The sequence below is a fragment of the Tyto alba genome, unplaced genomic scaffold (assembly GCF_018691265.1).
Source record: "Tyto alba isolate M040663 unplaced genomic scaffold, T.alba_DEE_v4.0 Super-Scaffold_6, whole genome shotgun sequence".
Taxonomy (NCBI): Eukaryota; Metazoa; Chordata; class Aves; order Strigiformes; family Tytonidae; genus Tyto; species Tyto alba.
This window is the reverse complement of record NW_024881327.1, coordinates 45,484,141-45,500,544: the sequence shown is the minus strand read 5'-3', so window position 1 is coordinate 45,500,544 and position 16,404 is coordinate 45,484,141. Positions and strand designations below refer to the sequence as shown.

General features: G+C 37.8%; 1 protein-coding gene across 2 annotated transcripts in view; it reads left to right on the top strand.

The window, feature by feature from the left end:
• HTT (huntingtin) overlaps positions 1–13,348 on the top strand; it is an 85,738-nt gene extending 72,390 nt beyond the window's left edge. For both annotated transcript variants that reach the window (XM_042807664.1, XM_032987320.2), the window contains 10 exons: positions 353–483; positions 649–778; positions 1,556–1,711; positions 4,295–4,485; positions 5,045–5,159; positions 5,387–5,600; positions 5,741–5,846; positions 7,224–7,386; positions 8,035–8,195; positions 9,158–13,348. In XM_042807664.1, the coding sequence (XP_042663598.1) occupies positions 353–483; positions 649–778; positions 1,556–1,711; positions 4,295–4,485; positions 5,045–5,159; positions 5,387–5,600; positions 5,741–5,846; positions 7,224–7,386; positions 8,035–8,195; positions 9,158–9,371 (1,581 nt within the window). In that variant the 3' untranslated portion in view covers positions 9,372–13,348. The remainder of the gene's footprint in view (positions 1–352; positions 484–648; positions 779–1,555; positions 1,712–4,294; positions 4,486–5,044; positions 5,160–5,386; positions 5,601–5,740; positions 5,847–7,223; positions 7,387–8,034; positions 8,196–9,157) is intronic.
• The last annotated feature ends 3,056 nt before the right edge of the window (positions 13,349–16,404 follow it).

Below are 16,404 nucleotides of genomic sequence, written 5' to 3'. Positions count from 1 at the left end.
CTTTGCTTTAGATTTTATATCTGTTATGTTGACTTTGGGATGATACATTGTTAGCGTATGCGTAGAGACTAGCCAGACGCTGCTTTCAGCATCATCTGTATTGCTGTACTTAAGCACATGGTGCCACTGTTTCTGCTGTGCCATACAGTCTAAAGTGAGTTAAACTAAAATGCTGAAAAAGGTTAAAAAAAAAAAATTAAGTGATGTGCAGTTCATGTGAATGTTATTTGAGGCTGTGTCTTGCTTGTCATTTAAATTAATAATGTACTGGGTTTGTAAGATTTTTCTAATCTGACTATGAGGGTGTTAAATGTGCTTTTCTTTCGTGTGGTGTGTGTGTGTGTGTTACAAGGTATCTATACACTCCATATGGTTAGGAAATAATATCACTCCATTGAGAGAAGAAGAGTGGGGTGAGGATGAAGAAGATGAAAATGACATACCTGCTCCTTCCTCACCACCAACCTCTCCTATTAATACCAGGTGACTGACTTTTTCTTGTCTCTCCTTGGACTTAGCCATAAGCTTTTATCTCTTCATGTTGAGTTCAATAAATTGGACGCTGGTAAATAACTGCATTATTTCAAATCAAGAATTTTACAGTGGTTAAGACTAGCCATTTTAACACTTGCTTATTGTGCCTTGCAGGAAACACCGGGCTGGTGTAGATATACATTCCTGTTCTCAGTTCTTGCTTGAACTGTATAGTCAGTGGATCTTACCATCAAACCCTAGCAAGAGAACACCGGTCATTTTGATTAGTGAAGTGGTGCGATCAGTAAGTCTAAACTATTATTCTGAGTCATCATTGAGTATATGTTAACAAATATTCAGAGCTAAGCAGCATTTGTAAAGCATCTTTTAATATATGGAAAACACTGATTTTTCTTGGCAGTACTGTTATGCGGGCAGTACAGAAATATAACTTGAGCAACTATAACATTATACTGATTTACACTATATAACCATCTGGATTGCATATTCTACTGCTACATTAAAAACACTTTATTATTAATGATAGTTGGTATTTTACTTGACTGTTTGCTAAAAGTAGCTTTCAGGATCTTGCTTATCCTGTCTCTTTGTAAGAAAACAAAGATGGAACAATGATGTATTAGAGGATTAAACTGGCTGTTGAAGTGTAGAAGCAAAACTAAAGAACATGGGTGTGGAATGTGACTTGATGGCCATTATTCACTATCATAAAAGACTTTAAATTAAACTATCCTTGCAAGAGAGTATGTATTGTATGTTTTGAGGTGTTTTAGTACACTGTAAATGGCAATGTTTATTCATTTTCCAGAAGTACTTACTATAGTGAATTTGATTTAGTAAACTTTTTGGAAAAAAGGACCATTTAGAAGTAATTGTTTTCTGAGATGGATGTTGAAATTAATTCTGGACAACAATAGTTATTTCAGGCACTTGAGTTAATGTTTACACATTCAGTAAATCTATAGAGGAATCTTTTGCTGACAGTTATAACAGAAGAGAGAGTCAATTTTTGGCTGTCTGCTCATGGGCTTTTTTATATTCAATTTTAATTTGTGTACAGCTTCTGGCAGTATCAGACTTATTTACAGAAAGGAATCAGTTTGAGATGATGTATACGACATTGACAGAATTGCGAAAGGTGCATCCATCAGAAGATGAGATTCTTGTACAGTATTTGATACCAGCCACTTGTAAAGCTGCTGCTGTTCTTGGAATGGTAAGAAATTCTCATGGAAGTTTACTGCAAATTCCTGAGTGTCTAAGTTAATTCACCCTTAGCTTCTGCTGCAGAATCTGATGTACTTGGTAAGAGTGGTTTGTCTCTGTGAAAATCCTGTAGCTGATCTGTATGGTTATAAGAAGTAATATGATATGTATTCTGGGCTTTCAGAGGCTGCAAGCATTATCTTCAGTTGCCCCATATTCAGACATAAAGGTTGTTTGGTTTGGGGTTTTTTCTTGAGGTTTGAGCTTAATTTAACATGCTTTTTGGTTTATCTTATTCACTTGGGTGCTATCCATGCCCTGGACTCATTTGTTACATTTCAGGACAGAAATGAGGGCTGTGGAAGAGCTGTTGCTAGATCTGTGTTACAGGTGAATGTCTGTAATCCCATGAGTCTGGGACAGCACATGTGATGAATACGTGGCTTGATAGTCAGGCATCCTTTTTCTTTCCTTCACTCTTCCCTCCATTGCATTGTTCTGCACTTAGGGAAAGAACATTATTAATGCAAGTCATTTAAGAAATGTGTTGCTGTCTTTAAATGTGTAGACCAGAGAGCAGTAGTATTTTCCAATATACATTTCAGAGTGGGATTATTTAGGAAAAAAAAAATTACAAATTCTTTTGGAATAAGTTAGCACTTCTAGAAACTCTCTACAAGACCAATATAAAACTATATGGGTAATAGTGATAAGAAAAGTTTTGAAAGACTTTTGGGGTAGGGCTTCCAGTAGCTATTGTAGCACCAACTGTGCAAGGAAATGCTGTGAAAATGATGCTAAGCATGCAGAAGGAGTTCTAGACATCAGCTTGTTCTGACTAGGCTGTAATTTCCCACTCAGTGAACTAGTAACATCTTTTCACAAGCAAACAGCTGAATATAACACGTTAGTGGGAGGGGAAAAAAAAAGTCACTTCCATCAAGAGTTGCTTGTTGTCCCATGCTCAGTTATGTAGAAAATCTTCTTAAAAAGAGCAACTAGAGAGCACACACTGTAAAACTGGCCTGTATCTTAGACATTTCATTAATACAGGGACAAGGTAAAGCAAATAATTTCTACTAAATATTTAAAATAGATTGTAAGAAAATGACTTTTCAAATCTAACAGCTCAGAATAAATTTTGCAAATTCCAGCAGGTTGCACTACTTTGATAACCGGGAGTGAAATATCTGATACCAGCTTGATGTTTGAAGACTAAAGATAGTGTCATAGAATCATTTAGGTTGGAAAAGACCCTTAAGATCATTGAGTCCAACCATTAACCTAACCCTGCCAAGTTCACCACTAAACTATGTTCCGAAGCATTGCATCTACACATCTTTTAAATACCTCCAGGGATGGTGACTCAACCACTTCTCTAGGCAGCCTCTTCCAGCACAACTTGAGGCCATTTCCTCTCACCCTCTCACTTGTTCCTTGAGAAAAGAGACTGACACCCACCTTGCTACAACTTCTTTCAGGTAGTTGTAGAGAGTGATAAGGTCTCCCCTCAGCCTTCTTTTCTCCAGGCTAAACAACCCCAGTTCCCTCAGCCACTCATGATAGAACTTGTGCTCCAGACCCATCAACAGCTTTGTTGCCCTTCTTTGAACACGCTCCAGCACCTCAATGTCTTTCTTGTAGTGAGGGGCCCAAAGCTGAACACAGTGTTTGAGGTGCGGCCTCACCAGTGCCGAGTACAGGGGGCGACCACTTCCCCAGTCCTGCTGGCCACACTTTCTGACACAAGCCAGGAGGCTATTGGCTGCCTTGGCCACTTGGGCACACTGGCTCATATTCATCCAGATGATGACCAACACCCTGGGGTCCTTTTCCACCAGGCAGCTTTCCAACTACTCTTCCCCAGGCCTTTAGCATTGTGTGGGGTTGTTGTGACCCAAGTGTAGGACCTGACATTTGCCCTTGTTGAATCTCATACAGCTGGCCTCAGCCCATTGATCCAACCTGTCCAGATCCCTCTGTAGAGCCTTTCTGCCCTCAAGCAGATCAGCACTCCACCCCACATGGTGTCGCCTGCAAATTTACTGAGGGTGCACTTGATCCCCTTGTCCACATCATGGGAGTTGTAGAGAGAAATATGTGTAGCTCTGAGTGCCAGTGATCTTGTAGAACAAATGAATGGAACGCTGTACTACGAGTTGAGTGGGTGGCAGACTGTTCATTTGGATGCAGACTACAGGCATCTACCAGTCAGTTTCAGACAGAAGCTTCCTTTGTGGTTAGCTGGAAGACCAGAAAATTCCAACCATCCAAGTCCTATACGTAGAGGATTCTTAATAGCACGTATTATTTACTGAACTAATGTTTATCTTGGTTTTCCTTGGCTTTAAATCATGAGATAACTTTTTACAGGTAAAACAATGTAGCATCAATTTACTAGTTAATTCACAAGTCACTTCTTATCTGATTAATATAATCTTGTGGCATTTGATTCAAATCAGATTTAAGCCAGGCTCTGGTTCATGCCATATTTTCTGCTCTTTTAATTTGTTCCAAGTATTTCCAAATTACAGGAGTCATTAGTATTGAAGCAGTATTGACTTCTAATGAATACTCTCATTGGATGTATTAGGATAAAGCTGTGGCTGAACCTGTAAGTCGACTCCTGGAATCAACCCTAAGAAGCACCCATATGCCAAGTCGGATTGGAGCTCTGCATGGGATTCTTTATATCCTTGAGTGTGACTTGCTTGATGAGACAGCGAAGCAGCTCATTCCCATTATCAGCGAGTATCTGCTCTCCAATTTGAGAGGAGTCGCACAGTAAGACTTTACCCTCTTTCCACCCCATCTCAAACTGTTGCCTGCTTGGGTGTGAACGAAAGGGCTCTCTATGGTTTGCTGTTGTCAGTATATTTTAGAGCAGGCTATTGTATCAAGCAGGTTTTGGCATTTTCATTGAAAATATCAGCCAAATTTAGGTTTGATTTACAGAAGCGAAAGGCTGTTTGAGGGTTAGATACTGTTTCACAGCTCAGACTTTTGTCTCTCTGGTAAATTGTGTTCCCTAAAATTTACCTGTCTGTCAGAAGGCATACTCTGAAATAAGACTTGCAGGATCAGTAAAAAAAAATATTTCTCCTAAACAGGTCAGGCAATGATAGCTTGTAATTATATTGCTGAAAAATTACTTGTGTTGCACTGGATTTCTATGATAACCAGTGTTCTGCTATTGCATCTTGGTGATACTTGGTGTGATTTTAAAAGCTGAATAAATTTCATGTGAAAAAAATACTTAGTGTCTTTTAGAATTGTTTATATTGTCTCTGTTTGTGACCTAGACAACTTCAATGTGAGTGACCAGTAGTGTTTTTATTTACAGTTGTGTGAATATCCATAACCAACAGCACATCTTGGTCATGTGTGCAGCTGCTTTCTATTTGATTGAGAATTACCCACTTGATGTAGGGCCTGAATTCTCTGCAGGAATTATACAGGTATGTTGTAATGCCTCCAGTTGCAGGTGGTCATGTAACCTGGGATCAACATATATCAAGTTAAGTGTTAAAGATAGCTTACTGTGGCATAGGTATGCTTTTGGGTTTAATTTCATTAGTTTTTCTTAATACCTGATGCACGCCCATATTAGCTGCAGGGGTATGGTGCTAGAAGATGACCTTAAATACACCTCAAAAACAGGTAGTTGGCATTTTTTCTTTTTCAGATGTGTGGAGTCATGGTGTCTGGAAGTGATGAATCAACACCATCCGTTATTTATCACTGTGTCCTGAGGGGATTAGAACGACTTCTTCTTTCAGAGCAACTTTCTAGGCTGGATAGTGAATCACTGGTTAAACTGAGTGTTGACAGAGTGAATGTGCAGAGCCCCCACAGAGCAATGGCAGCACTTGGATTAATGCTGACTTGCATGTATACAGGTATTTACTTTTTTTGTATTTTGGATATGTTTAGAGACTACCTTACTACCAGTGCTGATTTTCCTCATTTTTTTTACCAAAGATGATAAAGTCTTAATCTAGCATTCACAGTAAACTTGCAACAAATTATTTTGGTTTAGGAAAGGAAAAAATCAGCCCCAGTCGTACCACAGATGCAAATCCTACTGCTCCCGACAGTGAATCTGTGATCGTAGCTATGGAACGAGTATCTGTCCTTTTTGATAGGTAAGAGGATAAAACATACATAACAAGGCACTGGGAGGGAAATAATTTGGTTTGGCACTCTGTGATCACTTCTGTATTTGACAGTTCTAATAGTTAATTGATGATGTTTCTCTTCTTATCATTGCTTAAAGTTGATACTTCTAATATACACAGTAACACTGATGGAATTGCTGAAGGCAGCGCAAAAGTACAGGAATGTAAATGGAAAGCAGACATGTCCTAACTGATACTGTATGTTGCACAAACCATAATACTTTATAAATGTATTTCCATCTCCCTTCAGGTCAAACTCTTAAGTGCTTTTCAGGATGTCTTCTGCATAATCAAGGATATAAATCCAATTTAGGGGAAATAATCTTTCAAACCAGCCTAAGAGTTTAAAACCTTTTTCCCCTTCCCCCACCCAACTGTTGCTCTTTCCAAGGCTGTTAAGTAATTGCAGTGGAAGGGTATAGTAAAACTTCTGTATTCGCATGGAACTCATTTAATGGAAACACTTCAAAACTCTTGTTTTGATCTGACAATCCTAAGCTGTCTTAAGTGAGCATAGCATGTTAGATTTTGCATAGTAGTTTGTGGTATAATGGTTTACATTTTTTAAAGTGTTCAGTGGTTTTTCCATAAAACTGGATGAAGGTTTCACTACTGTACTCAGCGAGAACAGAACTAGACAGTGCTTGAGTGCATTTGAAATACCACTCTGAGGAGTGCAAAACAAAGTTAGCAAAACAAACACGAATACTGCAAGCAGAAAATAACTTTTGCAGGGAATAATCTTGATTGAAGAAAATAATCACGATGGTAACTTGATCTTGACACATCAACAGATGCAGGCTTTATTAGGAAGATTTTTACAGTCAGTGTTATTCAAGTAAAATAGTCTTTTAAGTCGGAGTATCTTCTCCTCTCTTTATAGTGCAGTGCAGCTTGGTTTTCCTGCTCAATATATTGGTCATCCTGGTCTTGAATACGAAATGCAAAGATGTTATGAATGGAAATGAGTGTTCTTCTTACAAATGGTCTTTGATAACTACTAGTAGCGATCTCCCTGTCATTTTTATTCTTGTTTGGGTTTTTTCAGCATTCCTATTATTAAATCTTGTCTCTGATGCAATTCCAGAGCTTCAAAATTGTTGATTATTTTAAAAAAAGGGGAGGGAGGGGAGGACATGACACCTGTAATAACTTCTGATAGCTTTGATAGACCTCTTTGGGTAGACTGTTAGAGTAAAAGTACATGATTGCTCAGTGTTGGAGACTTCTTTGTCTATGTAGAGATGAAAGTAAAATGTTCCTTCTATTGCCAGTTAAACTGGAAAGGAATGAGATACTTACTGGAATTCAGTCATAAAATACATTCTTTTTTCTTATTTTCAGGATCAGGAAGGGATTTCCTTTTGAAGCTAGAGTAGTGGCTCGGATCCTTCCACAGTTCCTTGATGATTTTTTCCCCCCACAAGACGTAATGAATAAAGTTATTGGAGAATTTTTATCCAATCAGCAGCCTTACCCACAATTCATGGCAACAGTAGTGTATAAGGTAGTGTTTATATTTATTTCTTCAATGTTTCAGAAGATTTCTAAATAACTTGACAGCTCAGTCGGAGGGGCAAATACCAATTTTGTTAGATCTAACTAATCAGTTGCAGTGATTGCACTGTATTGCTATGAGCTTTGTCTTCTGGCCCACATGGAGGGCTAGAATCACCATGTCACCCAGAAGACAAAGCTCACAGCAATACAGTTAAATCACTGATAATGGGAAAATAAATAGAAAATTAATAGTTGTGATCCTGGTGCTCAGACTTTAGATCTCACGAAGCCAGCCTGGGTCACCTGGCCGTGTGAACTCTACAGTCAAGCCCCTCTAGACTCAGTTGGGCTTCTGGGTATTTTGCTCTTCAGCGCCTACTTACTAGACTCATGCATCACTTAGGAGTGCATATATTTCTCTGTACTTCAGTTTGGCACAGATATCTTAAGTCCAGTGGGATCCTGGCTGACTCTTTTGCAGAATCTCTTTGCCTAGGCATTGTGTTCATTAATTCTTTAGACTCAGAGCTGTCTCTTAGAATGTGGTTTGCGAACTTCAGAGCTTTGTAGCTGAAGAGAACCTTAACGAGAGAAACTAAACTCTTTCCCATGTTCATCTACCATGTCTTTAATTCTATGTAAAATATTTTTGCAGGTATTCCAGACACTACATAGCACTGGACAGTCTTCCATGGTCCGTGACTGGGTGATGCTGTCTCTCTCTAATTTCACACAAAGAACACCTGTGGCAATGGCAATGTGGAGTCTTTCCTGTTTTTTTGTTAGTGCTTCCACCAGTCAATGGATTTCAGCAATGTATCCTAAAAAGTCTGAATGTGTGCCATTTCTGGGTAAATACAGTGATTCTGTAAAGCACATTGATAGGTTTGAACGATAAGAATACAAGTTCAACACCCAAAAAAAGGCAGGTTAGTAGTGGTGTATATCATTTTGTGCTATTGAGCCTCAGGTTTGAGGGGAAAAAAAAAGAACTTCTGAACAGGTTATGAGAATGAAGTTATCCAAATCTACTGTTTTAAGATCTGTTGCTTGTGACTATTTAGGATGATTGGGAAAGTCCTTACTTATGAAGCTTTTAAGGAATCCTTCACAGATAGCTCTTGCAGTGGCCTTTAAAAGCTTTGCTCTATATTCATTCTGAAAGATAAAATATATTTTTAAAAAAGCAAAACACCTAAAACCTCAAATTAAGGAAAATCTTTCCTCTACATACAAACTGTATTTTGCAAGTGTGTCCCTGTAGGTGTACTGTAGTAATAGTGAGCTGTGGCAATGGAACAACATCAGCCAAATAAGTTGGAACAGCCAAAAGACATAGGTGGTATTAGTGCTGGGTTTATTTAAAAACAAACAAACAAAGCCCCCCTAACAATCAAACAGAAAAATAACTGTTGCATTCATGACCAGGCAAAAAGTGGCCATATGTCATGTTTAAAACTTCCTAATGACTCTTAATCTCAGCAGTGCTCGCTGGCTATCAGCAGTTGTGACTGTGGTGCTGGTTGCACTGTTTGCTCCAGTGGATAAACAAAACTACTGCTAGATTAAAAATAATTTCTGGGGACAAGAAATTGCATGACGTTAATGAAGAAATAGGATTTCTGTAGTAGCAGTTTAATTGCTACATAACAGTATTTTACACTTTAACGTTGTTGGTGAACTCAGAAATACACCATTTTATCGGGGAACAGTGTTTAAACTGCTATACCAAAAGATAAGAAACTTCTGTCATATTATGACCTTAACTCATGTTTCAGTCTTCCACATATTATCAGCAGAATGGGAAAATCAGAGCAAGTGGATGTTAACATCTTCTGTTTGGTGGCCATAGATTTCTACCGACATCAGATAGATGAAGAATTAGATCGGAGGGCCTTTCAGTCAGTGTTTGAGGTGGTAGCATCTCCTGGAACCCCGTATCATCGCTTACTAAGTTGTTTGCAAAATGTCCACAAGGTCACAGCATGTTGAGCATCCTGATGTGTAATGGAACTGCATGACTAGTGTTGGAATCTGATATGAATTACGGGGAATGCAAGATCAAGAAAGTATCTGGGGTTGCATTTGTGATAAATATGGACCTGTCGGTTTTACTTCCAGAGTGCATGGACAAGTGCTCTGCAGCACTGGAAATCACCAGAAAAGTCTAGTGTAGTCCTTGTTGTTGACACCACACACCTGTGAGTGGAAAGAAATATGTCAGTGTTTTTCAAGTGGTGTTTGGGATTAACCTGAGACACACTGTAAAATACAAGCAAGTACTACATGCAAGGTACCTGGTATTACTCTTCTTCCTGATGTTCAGCTGAAGCCGGTGTGGTGCAGCTGGCAAGAAACAGATAGAAAGACTGTTACTGCAAGCTGCAGTCATTAGAAAACTTCATAGTTTTATGTACCTGTATATACTGTTGTGTAGTACAGAATAGAAATTGTTTCCTAATGTCTCTCTCAAACAAGGAAAAGAGAAAAAATGGCTTTCATGATTTACACTTCCAGCATGTAATTCCTCTCTCTGGACTTTCTGATATCCTGTGGTGTATGTGTTGGTGATATCGGAGACGTAGTGCACATACGTAACCACACATTTTTCTTTTTTCTTCTCAGGATTTAAGAGTTGAGTACAGTATATCAGTAAAATAAATTTAACTTAAATATTTCTATATCATGTACAGTATGTAAAATTGTAAGATGTGTGGTGCATGAGCTGTGCTGTAATTTGAGATGAACAGAAGCCACGCTACTGAATGTCAACATCTGTATTGTCTTCATTTTTTTTTTTTTTTCCCTTGTGCTTGAATTCATGTTCCTTTTGGAAATCCATCTTAATGTACAGATTACATCTTGTTTTGCATCACCCTTTTTCTTAAAGTGCTTTAAAACTGGAATATGTTGATTAATTTGTCTTGAGAGACTGTACTAAGGAAGGCATTCTTGTGATCTGCTTTACTGTAGCTTGTTTTGAATTCCTTTATTTCAAGACATAATGGTAAGAGAGAGGACTAGTTACTCTGAATCAGCCTTTTGTATACTTAAGAAACTGCTCTTAGATGCTGCAAAGCATTTTGAGAGACAAAATGGTGCAAGCTCCGCAGTAGTGAATAACCATTTGACCTTTCCTAACTGAGACCATGGAGTCATCTAGATTCAAACCACTCTCATGTAAACAAATCTATGCTAGCAGTTAAGAATCAGAAGGCTGCTGTGGTCTACTTTGGGACTGGCTAAAGTGTTAGATTACACAACCTCTTTTATTACCTGTTGTATACATAATGCTTTAGACACAAACACAGTACAAATATTGATGGAATTCAGGACACTACACAGGGCCAGATTTAGCTTTTACTCACTTCCCAGGGAAACCCATTGATTCCTAAGCATTACATGGGGAAATCTAGCGCAGCGTTTGTCTTTAGTTGTATTTCTTATAATTCTTTAGTTATAGAGAAATGATACCTTGGTTCTCAGTCGCATCTTATGTTTAACCTGTCTTCATTTTCTTATCACACCTTTTGGTGACACTTGGAAAAATGAGATAGTGTTGTCAGGAGGAGCATGTACTGTATGTATTTCTGTATATAATGTATATGTTGAAATTATACACATGTGACAACATTTAATGTATACAGATGTGTATATTTGTATTTATTAAACCCATGTATTTAAACTAATTCCAATCTAGACCAAAAATTGTTGCTTCTGCCCATAAATTGATTACAAAGGAATTGTCCACTGGTGTCACTTCCTTTTAGGAACTGATAGAAGAAACTGATAGTATGGGCAGTAGAAACAACTGTAGATGTTGCTGTATTTAGCTCTCTACAGATCTTGCTATCTAGAGCAATTATTTCTGCCCTTAGTTGGGTTACTCTTCTTTCTTGGGCCACAGCACTGTGGTGATTTTTAAAAGAAACTGAACAGGAGTTCAGGAAAAGGTTTAATAAAATAGATACTGTTTGAAAGGTTTTTTGAGTTATATTGGAAATTATCTTAATTCTAATAAGAGACTAATTCAAGGCAGTGAGATATAATGCCCTGTGTTTTCATTAAGGGTAGTATAGATCACTTTTCCCTTTTGTAACCACCAATAATCGTTTTGTACTGTAAACCCACACACCAGTCAGTTTTTGTATGATATATAGTTTAAGTGAAGATATTTTTGTAAGCTATTTTCCAAAATTTAAAATAGATTTTAATATATTTTTCAAGCATCAGGTTAGTCATATTCTCACCATGTAACAGTATATGTTGTGTTACAAACTGTTAAATTCTTCATCATTTTAAGCTCCTCGTGATTAACACAGAATACCTGGTTATTTTACCTTGGGATAACGGGAGCTAGACCCATTAAGAAACTTTCCAAACCAATTTGGGACTTGCCACAGAATCTTTCCAACCAGTGATGGAATGCTTTGAATTAAGCAGTCAGCATGGCTGGATGAAAAACATCAGATGTCGCAGACTGCCTTTCCTCAAATGCCTATTGCTGGCCTTGAAGCAAGTATTTGCATTACTCATTTCAAGTCAAGCTTTAGAGCTGATGCAGTCGGTTCTAACCTCACAGAGATTCACTAGTAGTAATAACTCTGTTTTAACCTCTTGGAGATTTGTCGTAGCATACCTCCTGAAACCTGTCCTAAGTGTCTAAAGAAGGTCACCTCCTCTTAGGAAATTCTCAGTGACCTGAAGGGAATGTAACTTAAGGGTCTTCCTAGTGTGGAAACATATACCAGTAGTGCTTCAAATCTAACATTTCACCTGCAGCACATTTGCCTGTCTACTTCCTAGACACACTCTCCCTACTCTTACTTCTTTTGGAGTGAAATCATATTTAAAACCACTCCTGCCTGCTTCTAGTGACAAGAGCCAAGAGGTATGCAATGAGTACAGTAACAGCAAAACAATGCCCACCAAGAAATTCCAATATTGGATTTAAAGCAAACAACAAAAAAAAAAAAATTACTTGTCCCTTGAGCTTGACTTAAGGCAAAATTTTTATGTCACGGAATGTTTTTAACTTGCTGTAGTCAGAAAGCTAATTCTGAAAATCAGACTGTTCAGTTTTTTGTTGAGAACAGGGTAGAAATGTGTTTGGGCTTAAGACTTACATTTGGTGTCCTGGCTAACCAAAACAAACAGTTTCTTTTATGTGCTTTGCCGTGGAACTGGCTTCATTACGACCTTACAAGATTAGAGGCATGGTATGATTGGGAGCATACTTAAGACAGATTAATGTTTAAAACTTTATTTACAATTGGGTTGTCAAAGAACCTACTTTACTAAATCTGTAACATGGCTGTCCTTTAAGAACACTGTATGCTAGCCAACTTTTTAAAAGCAGTTTTTGGGCCAGCTAGCCACTAGCCCATTAAATAAAGTTTGATTTCATTTCCTTTCAGCGTGCCCCCTCCCTTGCACGGAGTGCAAGAGTGAGGAGTTAGAAACTACAACTCATTGTAAACCAGTTCATATTTGCAGGTTTCAAAGTATTTCCTTTACTATTTACACTCTATGCCAGTTGAGATTGAATGTGAGTTTATTTAAATATTCTCTGAAGTGTATACTCAGATGTCATTTCTTGCCTAAAGCATCTGTAAATGATTGTGTATTACTTTTGCTTTGGTAGGAATGCTTTCTCAGCACCAAGACATTGCTTGTTTCTTAACCACCAGCAGCATTCCTAAAGCACTGAGTAATGGATGAACAGATTTAAATCAAATGAAGTGGGTAACAAGTGGAACTTTTGGGGTTAAAAGTAATTTGTTGATAGTTAGTAGATTTGCCCTAAGAGCATTCTGTCTCGCCATTCTCCTTTTTAAATGGCTGTTAACTTTATATAGCAGATAAGGAGGTTGTGTGAAAAACACTACAAGGACAGTTCTCCAAGAGCAGCAGACCTGATTTGTCTTAAGATTTTGTGGAGCTGTCACGGCTAAGCATTTATGCTTCCTCAGTTAAAGAAATTTTAGGGTATAACAAGCAATAAGTATAGCAATAAGCAGTTTAATTAAATTTGGTCATTTGGGAACTTACTTGGTAGTTGAAAGGGATGGGGTGAGAGAAGAAGGGGAACTGATTCAAGTATATTCATTGCGTAAAGCAAACTGTTTCCATATACAATCCCAACTAAACTTTCTACTAAAGATAGAAATCAACTAAGTGACAATGATAGGTGCTTTGTTCTTGTACTTTTAAAACTATTTTGGCTATAAGGATACAATTGGTGAAAGTTATAAGAGAGCAAAGTACTTTGGTAGTTTTTAGGTAGTTTAATTATTTTAAAATGAAAGCAAGCTGCTGTAAGAACTAGAGTAAGCAATATAGCAAAATTTTGGGGAAGTCCAATATGCTAATTTTACATAATATTGAGATTTCAGGTGAACTCTTTGTGCATGTGACCTTAAAGTACCCATTGAAAATCTCGAGAATTCCACAGTCATATACCCAGGAGAGCTTCTATCGTATGTCAAGTTCTAGCTGTATTCAAGTTAACTGGGTATAAATGCTGCAGAGAATTTGTGAAGCATGCGCTGCTTTTTGTCATGTGCATTTCGTGTGAGCTTATCATTCCCATCAGTCTGTGTGTGCATACCATCAAGTTGGATCAACGAAGGATAAGGTAATGGCACCCTGTGCTGTTGTCTTGTATAGTTTGAGGGCAGTGATGAGCAAAAGCTTGGAGCCCCAACCCCAAAAGCAATTGTACTCAAAGGAAGAGGAAAGCATATAATTTTAGATGTATGTTTAAGTTTTAAAAAAATAAATGCTGAAAATACTGCACATTGAAACTAAAAGAGAAAATAAAATATAACTATTACTGTAAGTGATTATTCTGTTTTTTTAAAAAAAGGTCTTGATGCATTCTTACTGTAGCTTTTTTCACCAGTTTCTCTTCTTTTCAGCAACTATCAAATATGGAGTATTTTTTAAATATGCAAAAATACTTCAACTCTCTGCAAACATAGGTACACTTCACATTCATAGTGCTGTTTGCAATTAACGAAGAAGTATCACAGTTGAGCTTTTAATTGTATCTAATAATCATGCTTGCCAAAATGTCTCTGGGATTCTAGACGAGATTAGAAAACGCAAAATTTAAGTGTACAGCTGTATTTGAATGAGGGTGTATTTATGTGCAGCGGTCCTTGGGGGGGGGCGGATAATGTTACACAGGAGAAGAAATGGCTTAACTTGCCTAAGCTTGGTTTCCCAGCTGTTAGGCTTGCATCTTAAAAGAAATTTCTGGGTGGTCCTGCTGCTGAAAACTGGAGGATCTCTTGCAGTACTCAACTGCTCAGAGACATCTTGTTTTGATTAACTTTGCAGCACTTGGCTGTTCTCTGGAAATTCTGGAATAAGCTTTAAAGTAGTAGCTTAACGTAGAGAGCACGTTCTGATTTCATTCTCAGTCAAAATAATTTTTTTACATCTTGTTTTTCCTTGTTAGTGTTAGTAGCAAGTGATCAGCCATTCTTGTCACCTTTTAGTTTAGCCATGGAGCCAAGGAGCAGAACTGTACTGTGTTAAGTTTCTTTGTCTTCAGAGTTGAGGACTTGTTTGAATAATAAAGTCTTCATGTTTTTGTCACTCAGAAAAGTATACCCATTTAATTTTTGGAAAGGTTATCCCTAAAGATGAATTGACAGGCACAAGGAGATGAAACATGCACTTAGAAGACTAGAACTTTTAAACTTTTGTACTTTTCCCTACTGCCTTTCCTGTCCCATGTAGGTATTGTTTTGTTTGTTCTTCTTAGTCAGGGCAGCTGTAATAGTATTTCAGTGATCATTTTGGAATTGGCTTGATCCCACCCAAGTTACAAGACAAAAAGCTTTGATTGCTTGTAGAATTGTACCGTAATTATACCATAAGTTTTGCATAGCTGTTTGAAGAGATGAAAAGATTTGTAACTTGCAGGTTTGTTAAAAAGTTGGAAGTAGGAGCATGAAAAAGTTTATACAGTATATAGAACGACATGTTTTGAGCCAAACCTCCTGCTCTTCTACTGCAGCCGTAATTGTGCCTTAATTTTCTTTCTGTTCTTTCCCATGGCATATACATCCAAGAATGGCAGAGTAATCCTCACCCCAGGTGCTGTTTTCATATCCTTCAAACTGCAAATGTCATGGGTAGATTTTGATCGAGTGCAACCTGATTGTTTTACCTCATTATTTGCATTTTGGAGTTCTTTCAGCTAGGCTGCACTGTTTGGGCTCCAAGCAAAATGCGTCCCTGAGGGTTGGGTTTGACCATGCCCCAGATGTCTGCAGAGTTGTGAGCCAGGTTAAGTCAGGCCATTTATATAGTATGTTTTTGCTAATCTAGCTCATCTTGAATTATGTGCACTGTAAAACTTCAAGTCAGTGTTCCCCAAACTTGAAATAATGTCCCCAAATAAGAATCTTAAGTATATCTTTTCTACCCCTTTCCCACCTCGAAAAAGAGGCTCTATGTGTGTCTTCATCCCTATCTTGCTGTTAAATGGCTTTAGGACTGAAGTATCCGTCTTAGCATCCAATGGGAAATGCAAGCGTAAAGCTTGCTAACATAACAAGACATATCAAGAAAAGTTAATGTTGACATTTCAAATACCACCTTTGGCATTTGATTTAACATCTATGAAAATAACACAATCCATCTTTTAATTTTTATTTCAGGCAAGTTTGGGCAGATACTCTTTCAATTATACTTTGTTCATACTCATTTTTCTTTGCCTTCATAGCTGTTTCAAACACCTCTAAATGAACACTGGATACTGGAGAGCTGGGAGGTATTTTTAAGTGCTTTCGAGGCATCTGTTCCTTGCATCACTTGGCAATGTGGCTTAAGCTCATTCCTTCTCCTCCCACCTTCTTTTCTCTGCCCTGACCCCTAGAATAAATATTTCACGTGGCTAATGCTTTAAAATAAAAGTTGTCTGTCATCAATAGACTGGTACGTGGCTAAATAACAGAAGATGAGGCTGAGTGATCCAAAATACCTGCAGTTTATGAATTAATTGTGTGTC